The sequence below is a fragment of the Aphelocoma coerulescens genome, chromosome 5 (genome assembly GCF_041296385.1).
Source record: "Aphelocoma coerulescens isolate FSJ_1873_10779 chromosome 5, UR_Acoe_1.0, whole genome shotgun sequence".
In the NCBI taxonomy this organism is placed as follows: Eukaryota; Metazoa; Chordata; class Aves; order Passeriformes; family Corvidae; genus Aphelocoma; species Aphelocoma coerulescens.
In genome coordinates this window covers 63442726-63459658 of record NC_091019.1, presented here as the reverse complement: position 1 = coordinate 63459658, position 16933 = coordinate 63442726, and the positions used below count along the sequence as shown (strand labels likewise).

At 41.0% G+C, this 16933-nt stretch overlaps 1 protein-coding gene across 9 annotated transcripts in view; it reads left to right on the top strand.

The window, feature by feature from the left end:
* ARID4A (AT-rich interaction domain 4A) overlaps positions 1-16857 on the top strand; it is a 53266-nt gene extending 36409 nt beyond the window's left edge. For 2 of the 9 annotated variants that reach the window (XM_069018539.1, XM_069018540.1), the window contains 10 exons: positions 1109-1306; positions 2438-2522; positions 2702-2834; positions 3044-3106; positions 4082-5212; positions 5808-5912; positions 7389-7604; positions 7829-7975; positions 8436-8535; positions 8834-10460. In XM_069018539.1, the coding sequence (XP_068874640.1) occupies positions 1109-1306; positions 2438-2522; positions 2702-2834; positions 3044-3106; positions 4082-5212; positions 5808-5912; positions 7389-7604; positions 7829-7975; positions 8436-8535; positions 8834-8897 (2242 nt within the window). In that variant the 3' untranslated portion in view covers positions 8898-10460. Of the gene's footprint in view, positions 1-1108; positions 1307-2437; positions 2523-2701; positions 2835-3043; positions 3107-4081; positions 5213-5807; positions 5913-7388; positions 7605-7828; positions 7976-8435; positions 8536-8833; positions 10461-10542; positions 11561-12039; positions 13852-15088 lie in introns of those variants that run through there. The other 7 variants (XR_011151509.1, XR_011151513.1, XR_011151511.1 and 4 more) reach the window with 7 other exon arrangements.
* The last annotated feature ends 76 nt before the right edge of the window (positions 16858-16933 follow it).

Sequence of the window (16933 nt, the reverse complement as noted above, 5' to 3'; positions counted from 1 at the left end):
TTTGTGGTCGATGCCAGACAGTATTTTTCACTGTCATTTTACTTGCCAAGGCTGTGTTGGTGTTTTATCACACCAATACCTCCAGACACCAAGCTGACCAAGCTGTAAGTCTGCCAGATGCTGTGAGGATGGGAACAGCTTGAAGACACTTCCCTGGGCAGTTGAAATAGAAATGGCAAATCCCTCTTCTCCTGTCCTTTTAAGTGTTTGCTGATGGCTGGTGAAGCTACAGGCTCCTTGTTTTTATTGTGTGTCAGTTGATTAGGCATCAAAGAGTTTTCTTTAAGCATGTGGGTGTTGCTTGTCCTCTGAGTTGCTTGCCACAGGATAGTTGATCTTTCACTGAATGCCAGCAAATATTTTTCATTAAAAGCAAGCCCATAGTTCTTCTCAGTATTCTCTTTCTTGCTGACATTTTTTGTAGTTTAACTTTTGAATTATGCTAAATTCTCCCTTAAATAGGGAGGTAATTATAGCTAAAAATGGGTTAGGTTGTAATTCTTGAACATATGTTTGAGTATAATATTTAAATAGTAGCTATAGGTGTAATAAGAGGTGGATGTATCTAATAAAGAGCTGTGCAGACACTCTTAAGCTTGGCTAAACACTCTTGTAAGTGTGGTTTTTTCCAATGGAATGGTGTTTGTATCCATGAGAAGATCACTATGATGGTATTTCAAACTTAGGTGCAGTTCATGAACTGTAGCCTGTTAAGCAAATTGTAAAAGAACCTGTTTTTATAAATAATGTGTCAAAATAAAATATTTCAAAAAGTGAAGTTAGTTCTTCCTATCCTGTTCAGGAGACACACACTGAGTTAACTTTTATTCCTCTTGGTATAATCAAAATATTAATTTAAAAAATAAGCTTTGAGGTAGTTGCACACTTTATAAATTATGTTTAAATTTTAATATAATTTTCTGGATATTTTTGGTACTTAGCCGTATTCTCCCTAAGTCCTGTTCTTGATTTAAAAAATCTGTTTCAGAGCAAGCTTCAGAGACAGGACAGGGTGCAGAAAATGAATTTATTTTTTTTCTTGCAGCCTTTTTCTACCTTGACTACTCTCTTTAAATGTTATCACTAATTAGTGGGCATTTTACTGCAGGGAAGAAATTGAGAACAAAGGAGAATCAGAAGGTGAAGAGGATGAGGAGGACACAGAACCCTGCCTGACTGGAACCAAAGTGAAAGTAAAATATGGACGTGGAAAGACTCAAAAAATTTATGAAGCCAGTATTAAAAGCACAGAAATTGATGATGGAGAAGTTTTATATTTAGTTCATTACTACGGTTGGAATGTAAGGTGGGGATAACAAATTGCCTTTCATTTTTTTATTCAAAGGCTTTTGCAAAAGAAATTTTTGTTTTTAAGGAAATAAAGTGGGAGCTGGTCAGTGGCATGGCTCCAAATTGAATTGTCAACACAACAGGCTCTGACTCTTTCACACTTTTCAATGTCAGTGATTTTGTTCATGGAGTTGCATTGAAACATCAGAATATACTTGTATTTTCCCAAGTGTCCATCTGGCTTAGTAATCCTCACTCCTTCCAGGAGTATCCCTGATATTTATTGTGTCTGTCAGTGTTAGCATTAGCAGACTTTCTTTTAAAGGAGTCATTGATAATGGTGAAGATATTTACAAGTAAGTGTATTAAGCACTGGACTTTTGGCAGCAAAATACATTTTTGTATTGAATGTTAACTGTGATTGTAAAAATGCTTCTCCTGGTAGCCAATCTTTATGCTACTTTATATACTTCTGGTGTATGACTCGTGGTATTCCAAATCCATAAGCAGATTTCTTTCTGTGGCAACATGAAGTTTGAGTGTGGGAATATTCCCCAAATATTTACAGGTGTCCCTTTACCTTATTAGTACCTCAGGAGATTTTGAAGAGCATTAGTGTGTTTGTGCTTTTCAGAATCTCATCCAGTTTGTTGCCATAATTGAAAAACTTTACCTTTCAAAACAAAAGGTACATTTTTCTGCTGAGGCATGGTGTGGTGAAAACTCTTATGTGTATGATGTGGAGTAACTGACACTTCAGAGCTGAGTCAGTCCCCTGAGTGTTCCAGTGCTTTGTGGTGAGAGACAAGGCAGTTTGTACCTTCATTCCCTCATCCCATAAGATTTTTATTACGGACTAGACACGTCATTAATCTTTCTAAGGCCAGGTACTGCATGTGTTGTAAATACATGTTCTGCTGTCATGGAATGGTTTGGGTTGGAAGAGACCTTAAGGCCCATCTCATTCCACCCCCCTGCCACAGGCAGGGACACCTTCCACTAGACCAGGTTGCTCTGAGCCCTGTCCAGCCTGGTGTTGGCCTTTGCCTACCTAATAAATATTTTGTGTAATTCAAGTCTTTTAATCCTCATGTTCAAACAACATTTTTATGTGCAGTGATGACAGCACGTTGTTATTCTCTTTCAGGTATGATGAATGGGTGAAAGCTGATCGGATTATCTGGCCTGTGGAAAAAGGAGGACCAAAGAGAAAGCAGAAGAAAAAAACAAAAGTAAGGATTTCAATAAGTTTGTAGTGCTGTATTTAATGATGGAGAAGTCCTGCACTTCCTAGCACTGTCCTTGTTTAAAAGAAAAAAAGTTATTCCGTCCACAGTGTAATTTTTAATAGAGCAAAAAGTTTGATAATCAGCAGTGAAACATTAATAAAAATCTGTTGTGTCCCCTGCAGAATAAAGAAGATGGTGAAAAGGATGAGAAGAAGGACGAGGAGAAACAAAAATCCAAGCGTGGGCGGCCCCCTCTGAAATCCACTCTTCCATCCAACACGTCCTGCAGCCTCCCCAAAACGCCCAACAGCGAAGGTAAATCCGGCTCCAAAGGTGCAGGGAGCAGCGTGTGCTCCCCACCATTCCCAGCTGGATCCCAGGGTCCCCGTGGTGCCCTGGTGGTGCCCTGGTGGTGGTGTGGCCTGGAGCTGCATGTGAGCTCTGAGGTCCCGGCTCCACCCCAGCACAACCGCTCGGCGCTCGTTCCGCTCGATGAACATTAATCCTTTCGATTTTAATTTTAGCAACACCTCGCAGGCAGACGAGACGTAGCTCAGGAATGTTTGATTCTGATAGAGGATCAAACGGTGAGTGATCTCAGCCCTGTGTATGTTATGGAGGTTTTTTCAGTACCTTTTTGAAAAGAGGTTTGGTTTTTATTTTTTTTTTTAACCCTATTTTTTAGTTGGTTTTTTTTTTTTTTTCCTTTCTCCTTGTAAAATTTATTGAGGAAGTAGTTGAGCTGACACTGCTGAGGAGCACAGTTTGTGCACTGAGGAGCGGTGACTGTACAAGTGATTCCATGTTCTTCAGCCAGAGCCTTTCAGTCCTGAACAGACCAAATCCAGTGCTATAATGATAGTCTTAATTGTGCTAATTAAGTCTTCAACCTCAATACTACATCATCCAGCAGAGCAGTTAATTATACACAAATGGCAGCAACATCTTTGGTATTTCTAAGCCTCTCTGAACAAGAGCTGAAATGAAATCACGGTCTCCTTTTAGTACAGATCCCTGAATAATCTGGTAATGTACTAAAGCCTGCTCTCTGTGTGGTGCATCATTTGTACAATAGCTTAGCAATGAGTCCATATTGGGATGTAGAGGGGTTTTATTTTTGGGTTTGGGTTGGGCTTTTTCCTCTGCATGGAGGGGAGAAGTGTTGTTTTTTGGTTTTGTACTGTCACATGGAGGAGGCAATATCCATGGGATTAGGAGAATGTGTAAAACTATTTCTGCTGCTATAAAATGTAATTCATTTGTATTGGATTATTTGGGAAATAGTAGTAGGACAATCATAGACTTGAACTAAATCACCTGAGTTAAGAGCATCATCCAGATGCTCCCTCAACTCTGCAGTTTTGTAGAAATTTTAGGTAAAAATAGAACTGTAGCAAGTGTGTTGAATAATGCAGGATTTTTTAAGTTTAATATTATTATTGTAAACTGATGTTGACACCGCAGATTACTGAAAATAGGGGATTTTTGTGAGGTTCAAATAAGAAGTCGTGTTGTAATTAATTATTTAGGGTGCTGTTTGCTTCTTTTAAAAATTTTTTTAGACTCTGGCACATCTGACAGTGAAGCAGATGAGTCATCTGAAAAGAATTTGAATGAAGAATTTTCTCCAGAAACTTCAGAACTGGAAAAAAGCGAAAAACTCCGTGATGAGAAGCTGGATGAGGAAAACCCAAAGATTTCTCATGCGTTGAAAGAAAACGACAGGACTCAAGTACAGCCACTAGAAACCCTGAAACTGGAAGTTGAGGAAAGTGAACAAATTGTTCAAATTTTTGGAAATAAAACGGATCAAATGGAAGAAATCAAAAGAGAGGTTGAAAAATCACCTAAGGGGAAAGGGAGAAGGAGTAAGACAAAAGATCCGTCATTAGAGAATGCAAAGATTGTACCAGGAAGCCAGGAAGAGGTGGCAAATGAGTCTCTTACAGAACCTGAAAGATTAGATGTGTCTTCCTTGGACTGTAAAGACATTTCCAGCACTACTGAAAGTGAAACAGAACCTTCCACAAAAGATAAGAAGCTTTTGAAAAGGAAAACTTTGGAACAGGCATCACCTGAGAAGAGAAATCGACGAGAGAGTGAGATGGAAGTGCCAAATATTGTATCTGAAGAGAGGACCAATGAATGTACTGGAGCAGAGGAATGTAGAGGGCTGAATGCTGAGGAGTCCCTCAGAACTGAAAACGAGGAGATGCCATCCCTGGTGGCAGAGTCGGTTCCACACGGCCCAGAGCTGAGGAGCGACAACTTCCAACGTCCGGCCGAAGCGAGCGAGAGCCTTCCCTTAAAAGATGAGGATGACACAATGCCTCAGATTGGTCCTGAAACCTTGCTGTGCCATGAAGTAGACCTGGATGACTTGGATGAGAAGGAGAAGAGCAGCAGTGAAGACACAATAGCAGAAAAGCCAGACCCCAATGCTTCCAACTCTGCCCCCTCTGCCTTAGCCCCCACCGTCACCTCGAGCTTCCCGGTGGCCTCTCCCCTGGCCCTCAGCCAGGACGAGTCACGCAGCATCAAGAGTGAGAGTGACATGACCATTGAGGTGGACAGTGTGGCAGAGGAGTCTCAGGAAGGTCTCTGTGAGAGCGAGTCTGCCAACGGGTTTGAAGCCAGTACCACGTCGAGCAATTGCAGCATCGCCGGGCAAGAGAGGGAGATGGGAGAGAAAGGTGAGTGTTTCCTGGAGGAGTCATTCCCTGCTGGAATCATTGCTGAAGGTGTCTTGAGACTGGTGTCACTTGGCTAAAAATGGCTGGTTTGTTGTGTCTTCTGGTTATAGACTCATGGAATGGTTTGGGTTGGAAGGGACCTCAAAACCCATCTTGTTCCAGCCCCCTGCCATGGGCAGGGACACCTTCCACTATCCCAGGTTGCTCCAAGCCCCATCCAGCCTGGCCTGGAACACTGCCAGGGATGGGGCAGCCACAGCTTCTGTGGGCAACCTGTGCCACGGCCTCAGAATAAAGAATTACTTCCCAGTATCCCATCTAACCCTGCCCTCTGGCAGTGGGAAGCCATTGTCCCTTGTCCTGTCACTCCAGGTCCTTGCCCCAAGGCCCCCTCCAGCTCTCTCGGAGCCCCTTTAGACCCTTGAAGGGGCTCTAAGGTCTCCCCAGAGCCTCCTCCAGGCTGAACAGCCTCAACTGTCTCAGCTTGTCTGGTTTTAGACTTCTTTGTTGCTTAGAAGAGAGCTTTTTAGTAGTAGAAGTATTTGAGGTGTCTTACATTTTATTTTTGATTTTTTTTTTTTTTCTTCTCTCATAGGTCAAAAAAGACCCAGTGACAGTAACAGTGGAACACTGGCAAAAAAGCAAAAGCGAACTCCAAAGCGAACCAGTGCTGCAGCCAAAAATGAAAAGAATGGAACAGGTATATTCCTGCAGGGGGAGGAGGGGGAAGGTTATCCTGGCCTGTAAACACGTCTAAGAGCCTACTGTTCTCACTGCTACAATTAATTTCCAGTGGATGGGGCTTCCCTCTCAAGGTTTCTCATTTTTATTCATCTTGGTTATTGGTGATAAACTGGAGAGAAGTTCTGAGCTCTGCAGTAGCAGTGTAACTGGGAAATCTCTTGGCTATTTTATATTACTTACTTAGGAAAATTTTCTAAATTATTATTTATATTAGCAGTTACTAAATATTCACCGTTATGCTGATTTTTATGTATTGGATTGATTATGAATTTAGGAGAGGGCACATTTAAAGTCTTATAACAGGTGTTTCTCATGGCAAAAAAATTGTCATTATGAAGTATGGAAAAATGTTTGCTAAAGAACAGCTTTTCATCCAAAGGAATCTTGTCCAGCTTTTCTCTCGAGCATTTGACTATTTTATAACTTGTAATAGAAATCTGGATTTTTGTGTTTCTGTAGCTCATTTTTCATAGAATCACAGAATGTTTTGGGTTGGAAAGGACCTTAAAAATTATCTTGTTCCCATGCCATGGGCAGGGACACCTCCCACTTGCCCAGGTTGCTCCAAGCCCCATCCAACCTGGCCTGGAACACTGCCAGGGATGAGGCAGTCACTCTTCTCTGGGCAGCCTGTGCCAGGGCCTCAGCACCTTTATAATAAAGAATTTCTTTCTAATATCCCATCTATCCTTGCTCTCCTTCAGCTTAAGGACATTCCCTCCTGTCACAAAGTTTTTGACAATCATTGCATGAATGAGTCAGTGTTTTTGGCCCTTGTGACAACACTGTTATATTTTTAAATATCAGACTAAAATAGTAATTATCTGACATACACTATTCAGATATATTTAACGTGCCTGGGGAAAACTTGGCAGTTATGGTGGGAATCTAAAGTATTTGAATATATGAGCTAAAAATTTTCAGTTATGTGTTAAACTTCTGTTGTTTTAGTCATGTTTCAGAACTGTTCCTTTAGATGTGTAAAGCAGTTTGATAACTAAATACAATCATGTGCTACCTACCAATAGTAGTACAGGCTTATAATCTTTAAGAAAAGGATTTCAGTGTCTGCTTTATATTAGAAAGCTAAAATAGGTGATGTAAGATAGTTTATCAGTGCTCTAATATTCTAATTTTGATATGTTTATTTATTCTTTCTGTAAAGAAATTCGGCTATCACTTTCTAACTAGGCCTAGTCAGCCCTTGAACTCTCCTGCATCAACCATGATTATTACACTTGAGAATTCAGTGCATGTTGTGTCTGGTCAGGTTATTCATAGAATCTGAGGCCATTATTCCTTGGATGCATTCTGGGATCTTCTGAGCAAGAAGCATCAGTCTTTTCTTAATCATTATTTTTTTATTATAACCACAGTTTTAAAGATGTCAATGTGGAGGTTTTAAATCCAAATTAAATTCTTCTTCCTGCAGGACAAAGCAGTGACAGTGAAGACCTCCCTGTCCTGGACAGTTCCAGTAAATGTACTCCTGTCAAACACATCAATGCATCCAAACCACAGAAGATTTCCCGCTCCCCTGCCAGGGTGATTTCCCCTCACATCAAAGATGGAGAGAAGGACAAACACAGGGAGAAGCACCACCACCAGAATGCTTCACCCAGAGTGTACAAATGGAGCTTCCAGCTCAGTAAGGATTCTTGCAATGACTTGATTACAGGGAATTTGTGAGAAAATTTGTTCTGAAAGAAAAACATGCAAATTTTAGCATTCTAAATTAGGTGTGGGCCTTTTCTGGCATAGTTATGGAAATGTGTTATCTTCCATGCTGTGTCCTACATCCTCTTGAGAAATGCATTCATTTGTTTAAAATCACCTTGATGAAGCTATTTTTTCTCTTCTTTCCATTTACAGATGAACTGGACAATATGAGCAGCACTGAAAGGATCTCCTTCCTACAAGAAAAACTGCAGGAGATACGAAAATACTACATGTCCTTGAAGTCAGAAGTAGCAACCATAGACAGGAGAAGGAAACGATTAAAAAAGAAAGACAGAGAAGGTAAGGCTGAGATCTGCTTTATGATTCCCATGAGGAGTTAATTTGTTTGGAAATGCATAACTCAAAGCAACTTGAGTTTAATTGATGATATTTTTGAAGAAAGGAAAGTGTTACCATCTGTTTGCATACATATTTAGAAAGAATTTTTGTGGCTTTTTAGAACTTGAACCTGACAGAAACATTTGCTGCCTTTTATAACTGTGCATTAGAAACTTGGGCTTCCTAGTGCAAGTGTTTTCCATTAGTGCAGTGAACTCATCTGAGTTACCTTTTCAGTAATTGGGTAGGGCTAATCCTACTGTGAACACAGCAGTGAAAGCAATTGGCAGAACCTCTGTATCAGTTTTTTGTGTCTGTGCTGCTGCTTTGATGTTTTTTAAACAACCTAATAACCAAGGAAGCCTTCCTTGTGAGCTGTACTTCGATAACCTGCTGCTGATCTGTTGTTCTGTATGTTCAGTGTCACATACAGGAGCATCCATGTCATCTGCTTCCTCGGACACTGGAATGAGCCCCTCGTCATCCTCTCCTCCCCAGAACGTGCTGGCTGTCGAATGCAGGTGATAAAACATTTTCTGCCTTGCCAGCAACTTGCTGCCATGGACATAAACCCTGAAATTCAGCCACAGAAAGCACTCAACTGGTTTGACATTGCCAAGTATATCCTGTACACACTTCCACTGCTGGACTGTACCTGTTCCCCCCTCCTACCCTCTTCTTTTGTTTAATTTACTGTTCAGAGAACTTAAGCTCATTGGTAACTGAAGGTTTGTAGGCACAATGTGACATCCTTGTCATTGTGTTTGTTTTTGTTTCTTGTTTGTTTCTTTTTGTTTTGTTTTGTTTTTCTTAACACAGAGAAAGGGCACTTATGAAATTTGAAAAGTTATGTCCAATGAAGCATTCAGGTGTTCTAGGGTGATCTTAAAAAAAAAAAAGCAAGTGCACCAAGCAGACATCAGAGTATTATCCAAAAGAACTGAGTAACTGCTGCACTTTCACCGAGCTGTGGGTAACTCTTGGTGAGTAGTTCCTCTTTGTGGAAGCACTTGCTATACAGAACTGCCAAAGTATGTGTTCAGCAATGTGCCCAGTTTTAAAGCTGTAAATGGGACAAAATAAATTGTGAAAGGAAGTGTAGTTGACTGAAAACTACAGTTGTAATAAGTCTTCCACTTTTTATAGGATTTTTGAGCACACAATTATGCAAATGTTTTAATGTTTATTAATGTTTACAGTGGAATTGTGAATAGGTTTTCAGTGGACTATCTTATCCCTTGACAAAAATATTTTGTCTTTTTTCTATGTAATTTCAGAGTTTTTATTTTGTTACAAAAAGACGAAAAATGAAATATATAACAACAATGAACTTATTTAACAAGATTTCTAAAGCTGAAATTTTTGTGTAAAATAAGGTATCTTGCAACTTGTTAAATATATTTATTCAGACATTGGATGTTGTATTTTTATGTATTTTTTAAAATATTAATAAAATTGGAAAAAAAAATTCTAGGTTAGTTCACTCTTTGGACAAAACATCCTTATCAGTTCTGGTTCTTCAGGAGGAGTTATCCAGTAGCCAAGCCTGTACTTCCAATGGGTCTGTCTACATATCCTCCACCACACAGATCTGCCAGCAGGCATCTGGGTTCAACTAAAACTTTATTTGGAAACTTTGGCAGTCCTAGTACTTAACCTTGTTTGGAGGAACAAAATTTATTGGGTTGCCCTTAAGATGCTTTGTCACAAGTTCTTGTGTTTGCTGTACTGCCGAATAAATTTATATCTCCCAAAGTTGAGATGCACCAATAAAGTAAAGCAACTGTGTGTGCTCTGCCTGTGGATTGTCCCACGGGCAGATGCAGGTTGTAAATAACTCTTCCAAACCCATGTATTTAAAGCAGTTTGCATATACATTATGTATAAAAAGTGATTTTTTTAATCAATTTTTTTATTCATGTTTGTACATTGAAAGGGGGTCTGAACCCCTTTTTCTGTGTTTAATATGCTGTAGAGTAATAACATAGATGCTCTAGACTGTATATCAGGATATTCTGGTTCCACACGGCAGAAGGTCAGGAGGAAACACTAGTGATGGCGTAGCATTACTAAAACTGATGTTTCTTGAAATTTCATTTTACAACATTTGTCAACTTGTGATTCCAATTCCTTCCATTTTCGCAGAAAATTAAAGAAAAAGTACTCTTGTAAATGCACTTTTTCTGTCTTTTCTTCAGCAGAGCAGAACTATTTCAATGTAAGATAAATATGGAGCTCACTAGACAGCGCTAATAAAGGCCATGTTTTAAACATAGGCTTTATATTCTATTTTTATTTAAGTGATTGTTCTTGTTAATGTCTGGACTTTACCCTAAATAGGAAAGTTAATCTCCATAAATTACTGTAAAGACTTTTTTCAGAGCTAACTTTTACTTGTTAATCTCATAATAGCTACGAATAAAAAGCAATACTCATTTAAAAGGAAGTAGCATGGGTCACATGTTTAATATTTGCAGAAGCAAATTTAAAATCCGGGGAAGTAACAAGTTTAATTACATGTTGTGCAGATCTCTGATATCTAACCTGTGTGCACACTGTGAGATCTGAAACAGGCACAGAGGCACTCCCAGCACAGAGGATGGAGGAGCTGCTGCCCGTCTGTGCCTCGGTCTGGATGTTCCCCACGTGTGTTCTCAGCTGACTGCTGCTCCTGGCTCTTAGGAATGTTTAAAACACTGCTTGGAAGGCTCCAGGTATGCTCCTGTGGAACATGGAAACCCATTCCAACCCACTGGCAGAGAGAACTTGCTCCTTTGCTTCCTGTTCCACCTGCTTCCCTTGCACTGCTCACCCCAAAAACAACTGGCATTATTCTGGCACAGCACTAAACCTGCAGGAAAAGGTGGACTTTCTGTCAAGCCACTGGCAAAGCCTCCAGCATGTCACTGATTTCCTGGTTTTATCTTTCTGGGAAGGAGCATATCAGTTAAATTATTCAGTAAATGTTTGCAGTTGTTTCCTATGATGTTTAAAAGTATCACAGAGAAAAGAAGATTTAACTGGTATCATTGGGCTATCGTGGGTTAAAGGTCAAATCAAGAAGAAACCCTAATAAAATCTATGATTTGTAACTCTACAATAATCCCCTTATTGAAGCCTTGTTGATATAAATTCCAAAATGTCTTTCACTGAATGAAAGTTTATGCTGTTGAAGACACAGTAATTATGATTATCCAGAATTGGGATTTTTTTACGTAAGAGATTAGATATTGTGTTTCTGAGACCAAGCAAAAAATAAAGCATCCTTGTGGCAGTCTTTGTGCTGTTCTCCTGCCTTCTGATCTGCAGGTTTTTCTCAAAATGATACTTGTCTTTTCAAGCTTCCTTAGGAGATTAAAAAAAAAAAAATTTAGATGTGGTATGCAACACTCTTAAAAGAACAAGGTTGTAAGAGAATCAGACTCTTCCCTCATTTCCTTCAGTGGATACAAAGAACTGTCAGATTGCTGGCCCACACCTTATTTTGGTATTAGCATAAATCTGAAAGATGGAAAAACTTGGAATGTTTTCCTGCAAGGACATAAGGTAAGATTCATTTCCTTGTTTTAGTTTTCACTTTCTTTTCATCAAGTGTTATCAGCTACATTTGTACTAATGAGTTTTTATTTTCTACTGTGAAAGTTTAGCAACACCCAGTTAAATCCCTGCTTGGTTTTGGCTCCTCTGTCAGGTTGCTGGTGGCTGAGAAAGTTTCTTTTGCTTAATCAGTCTGAACAGATCAGGCAGGAGAAGCAGAGTTGTCAGAACAATAATAACAAGTCATTGTTTTGACAGAGGTTAAGCAGATTTGCAGTAGTAATTATCAGTGAATTAAAAGCATAACAAGGGCAAAGGAATGTGTGTCTTCATGAAGGATGATGTATCTGACCTTCACAGGGAGCAGCAGAAAAGGTGATTAAATCAGTGTTCGTGCTTTTGTGCGTGCTTGAATCTAATTCTTTTTAAGGTGCAGCATTAGAATAGACAGAATTTTTTTAAATGGATGCATATTCTCTTTTTTGTAGGGGGAGCCTTGCAGTAATGGATACCAAAATTACTCAGGATGGCTTTGATGTGGAGCTGGGAAGAGAATCTGAATCTAAGGATTGTCAACTCCTGTGCCTCAGTCAGAATATCCACTGCTGAGAGAGCCTTTTCTCTCCAGACAGGTTTGTCAACCAGATGGAATGTCACATTAAAGACATTAATACTTAACATGTTCGTCTTTTCCCCATTAAAAATATTCTTGGATAGCTGAGGCAGCCAAATGGATTTTCTGGGCAGCATTTACTGGAATTCTTTTACAGCAGTAAGTCTAAGAAATGCTGTTGTCTTCTTTTTAAGAAAAGAGGAGGTTTGGTTTGATGGCTTGAAAGAAATCTGACATGAGCCAGGAGCCAGATTTACCAGCTGAAATAAAAGATTAATGTGTTCACAAAAGTATGTTGAGCTGTTTACTTCACTGTGCCCCTGCCTTTGCAGAAATTATGCACTGAAATCTTGGTTATTTTTCGTTCTCTGGTCTTGGGATTTTATTATTTGCTATGGTGTGGAGGATAAAAGGTCTGGGGATGTGGGAAACATCATAAAACAGTGGAACCAAAGGGGATTTTGCCAGAGGCTGACTCACTGTAATTCCAGGGCTTAGGAAAATGACATTTTATAATTAGCTCACACTACTAAGCTATTGCTTTCAAATTTTGAGAAAATTCTCCCCTATTACCTCACACCACATAGATGGGATTTTAAGAGGTCTCAGAGCTTAAAGTTATTCATCTTTATCAGTTACCACTGAGTAGCTGGGATTTATTTGGGGTCTTTTGTTTGCTCTGGAGATCTGTGAGTTCCCCAAATTCCAAAAGCATTTATTAGTCCCATCCACTGCTTTGGAGGCATATGTAAATTCAGTTTTTGTGTTCCAGTGTTTCTGATCTGAATTTGTGCTTGTTTTAATGCCATTGAGTGGTGGAATTTATGATTAGCCACAGCCCAATAACATATACTCACCGTGCTGTCATTTAAAGAAAACTGGAAGGATAAAACAGTGTTCATTGTGAAAGCAGATTTTCTAAGAATAGGACTTGTCTGGTGTCTTTGTTTTGAATTATCTTTGCTATTTATGTTGTTCTTCCTGCTCCTTACATTGCAGAGGAACCCTGAATTCTGTCTCAGAGCAAGTTGGTTCTGCTTCAGCTCTGCAGCTCTTTACATCGGTTAACACCCTTATGCTGTTGCACATCCCACACCAGGAGTTTTCAAACATGAAGAAGTCTCTTTGATGACATTTGGCCTTATTGCAGCAGCACAGCTCACTCACTGCAGTAACCACGGAAGCTTTGCTTCACTTTCCCTCTTTCAGTGTTTGCCAGCAAAGAAAAGCTGCCCTGGAGCTCTGCTACAGCTGTGACAACCTGCAGGAGGTTCTCACTCGTGTGTTTAACCCTCCCCCTGAGCCTGTTGGTGAGGGACACACTGCTCTGGGTTGGTTGCTGTGGGTTTGGTGATGTCTCTCTCTTTTCCTGCTGTTGAGAGTAACCCAACGTTTCCATTCCAGCGCTGTCGGTGTCTTCAGCTATTCCTAAACTCCTCCTCTAATCCCTCATCTGGGTACAGCTTGACCTAATTTACCATGCTCCTGCCAGCTCTGCCAGTTTCATAAGGAGGGGTAAGATGTGGAGTTTGTATGAAATACTTTGTTACATTGCACAAGAGTGTTCTTTCTGTTTTAACAAGGCACTTGTTCGTGTGTATGTGTAGCTTAAAACCATCTCTATTGATGCTCCTTTATTTCCCTTATGAATAAATAAAGCTATTTTAAAAAGAAAAAAAAAGAAAAACCCCAACCTTTGATTCCTTCTGCCCATGCTGTGTTTCCCACCCTGCAGGTGACCCCTGTGTGCCATCCCAGTGGCATGGATGGAGGGGCAGGAGCTCGGGGGCAGTGGCTGCCCTGAGGTGGGCAGGAGAATCCCCTTCTGATAAGGGAAAATGGATTTGGCAGGGAAACCAGTGAGAAGTAAAATTTTATGTTGGTCTGTGCAGGTATTTGAATGTGTTTAATTCACAATGTGAGAGCAGCCCCACTTAATCCTGTGGGAATAATTATGGAATAATGTTATCCACAGGCAGTGCAGGAGGGAGCTGGTTTTTGTGGCTGTGGTTTGGCTGCTGCTGCTGCAGTTCTTGTTTCCTGCTTTTCCTTTGGAGAACCCTGAACAATTGATGAGAATGTGATTCCTCTTTAGCTCAGAGGGACCTTGCAGCATCCCTGTACAGGGTAGCATCATTTTTAAAACCCTCTAATATTAAGCAGAATTGTAACTTTTTGAGTTCTTTTAATGCTGTCCTCTGGAAATTCAGGGTGCAGCCATAATGCAGGTTAAGTGTCACAAGCTCTAAATTGCTTTTACAGCTCTTAGAGTTTGGGCCAGACTCATTCAAGTATTTTCAGAGCTGAACTTAATGGACTTGCTAAGATTTGGACTGGATTCTCTAAATGCCATATGCCGACTTCCCAGCTAGCTAGGAGAAAATGCTGAAACAAGAGCTGTTGCTAAGCTCCAGTTCCCAGAGTGGGGAATGTCAGAGCACAGAGGATTTGCCTCCTTGCTCTGAAGCCACAGCCACACTCGGTGTTTCATCCACACTCCCTGACACAGCACTGCAGTCACTCCTTTTCTTGCCTTCCAACAGAGCTCAGCAGTTGAAGCTCTCAGCAGGGGATTACATAAATTGGGGCTTTGCTTTTATCCTGGAGAGAATTCAAGGAGCCTCTATTATAATCTTCCAGCTGACTGATCTGATGCCTCTGCCAGCACTGCTGCTGTCCAGGGCACTCTGGAGCAAGGCTCTCATTTGACCCTTCCTGCTGAAATGGTTCTGGTTTCTGTGGGCTGATAAGTAATTGTGTGTTTGCAGCAGGAAGGATCTGTGTTCCTGTCGCTGCTGCAGTGAGCGAGCATCTCCTCCAAATGAGTGTCTGTTTACCAGCTCAGTTTCATTGAGCTGGTTTTTGGCAGGCTGCCCTCCTGCTCCCTCCCCTCCCACCTCCACTTTGGCTCACTTTTTCCACAGCTTTCTCAGTACTCCTTTCTCAGCAACATCCTGTTTTTCACCCTTTGCTCCTTCATCCATCAGAGCTGGATCCATTCCTGCACCTAATGTGCCTCAGCAAGGTGAGTCACCTCCTCTTGACACCCCTTAACAGCATTTAAGAAAATGCTGCTTTTTATTATATCCCAGAGTAAAACCATAATCCCATTTTTATGATTTATTTTTATCACCTGGATGCTTTAGTTACATGGATGCACTTTATTTTCAAGCTAAAATATATTTGTATCATCTGTATGCAACCAGTCACCTGGATTTGAAAGATCACAACATTTTTTGGAGTGAAATAGAGCTTGGACAAAACCAGATATCCAAAACTGAAAGTGAGTAATTTATTAACTTACTCCATCTAAAACTTGCTTTACCTTTTGTTCAGGAAATCCGTCCTAATAAATAATTAAATATATTCCTACCTCCAAATACTGAAATGAGAGAAAACCATTATTTTTTTTATAACCCAGTCACTTCAGCCCCAAGGTGATTTGCTCAGAAAACATGAAAATCCTCCACTTCCATCAGTTAAACTCTTCAGGCACTTTTCTGAGCAACTCCTTGCACATAAAGATCCACTGGAAAATCTCAGCCATGGATTACTTTCAAATGTTTAACAAAAAGAGAGCTGCTTCAAGGAAAGCCTTCAGTCTTTACTATGCATGTATTGATTCTAATTGGCTGCAACATTTGTGGCCTGATTGCAGCAAACAATCTGGACAGTTTTAGCCTGATACTCCTTCGAAAAAAACAGGACATTGGAGACTTTTGCTGCCTTATTTGGGCTGGTTTTTAGCCTTCACTATTTCAGAGTGAGCTCTCTTACACCTCTCCAAGGTAACAAGGCACAGGCAAACGAGGAAGCTGTGATACAGTGAGTACAAAACACAAGGATGTGAGCCTGGAGGGTCACACTGGTTCCTGCCACCTCTGCAAGCACAGGAACAGGATTCCAAGGAGAGCTGGAGCAGCAGCACAGAGAGCAGTGTCTGGTGCAAGGGGCAGGGGCACTGTGCTGCCCTCAGGGGCCAGGAATCCACAGCCTGGACAGCTGAGAGTCTGAGTAGTAATAAAAAAAGGGAGGAAATTACTCAAACTGCTGCTGGAAATAAAAAGCTAGAGAGGTAACAACACAAAAGTCTTCCTGCCCTTTCTGTTCCTTGCTGTTGCCTCTCATTTTATAAATAGCAGGACCTGGCAGCTGATATGAAATAGCTTTGGTTCACTCCTCATCACGTGAAATCTCAGAATTGGTGCTCCTGATGTTCAGTTCCCATTGTTCCTGTATTTTATGAGTTAGAACTGAAGCACAGGGTCCCTGTTCACTGTCATTCCACTGTGCTAACGCCCTGGCTGCAGGATTTCAGCTGTCAGGATCCTTCCAAAGCACTGCTCTGTATCCTAACCCAATCCAGCTGCCTTCCAAACCTTTCTGTGGGCTCGTGCAGCAGCAGAACAGAGCCTGTGCTATGCAGACCCCGTATTTCCTGCTGCCATTCACACGGATCAAGGAGAGAACTGCAGCAAGCTCAGTGCTTGCAGTGCATCAGGCCAGGCAGCTCGTGGGGCTCCCTGAGGGAAACAAGGAATGCACAGGAGCTGCCTTAGGCACAAGTGCTGCTACTGCCACTCTGTCCCCTGTAAATGACAGGGTGAGGCACGAGGCAAAGATAACCTGGGGCACCCTGCCTGAGCTCCCTCTGGCATCTGTCAGCTCCTACGGCAGCAGTGAATGAACAGAACTCTAGGGCACCTGAGCAGAGCCTCCAGCAAATGAAAAGCTGCTTTCCAGCAGGGTGCCAAAAAGGGCTCTCTGGA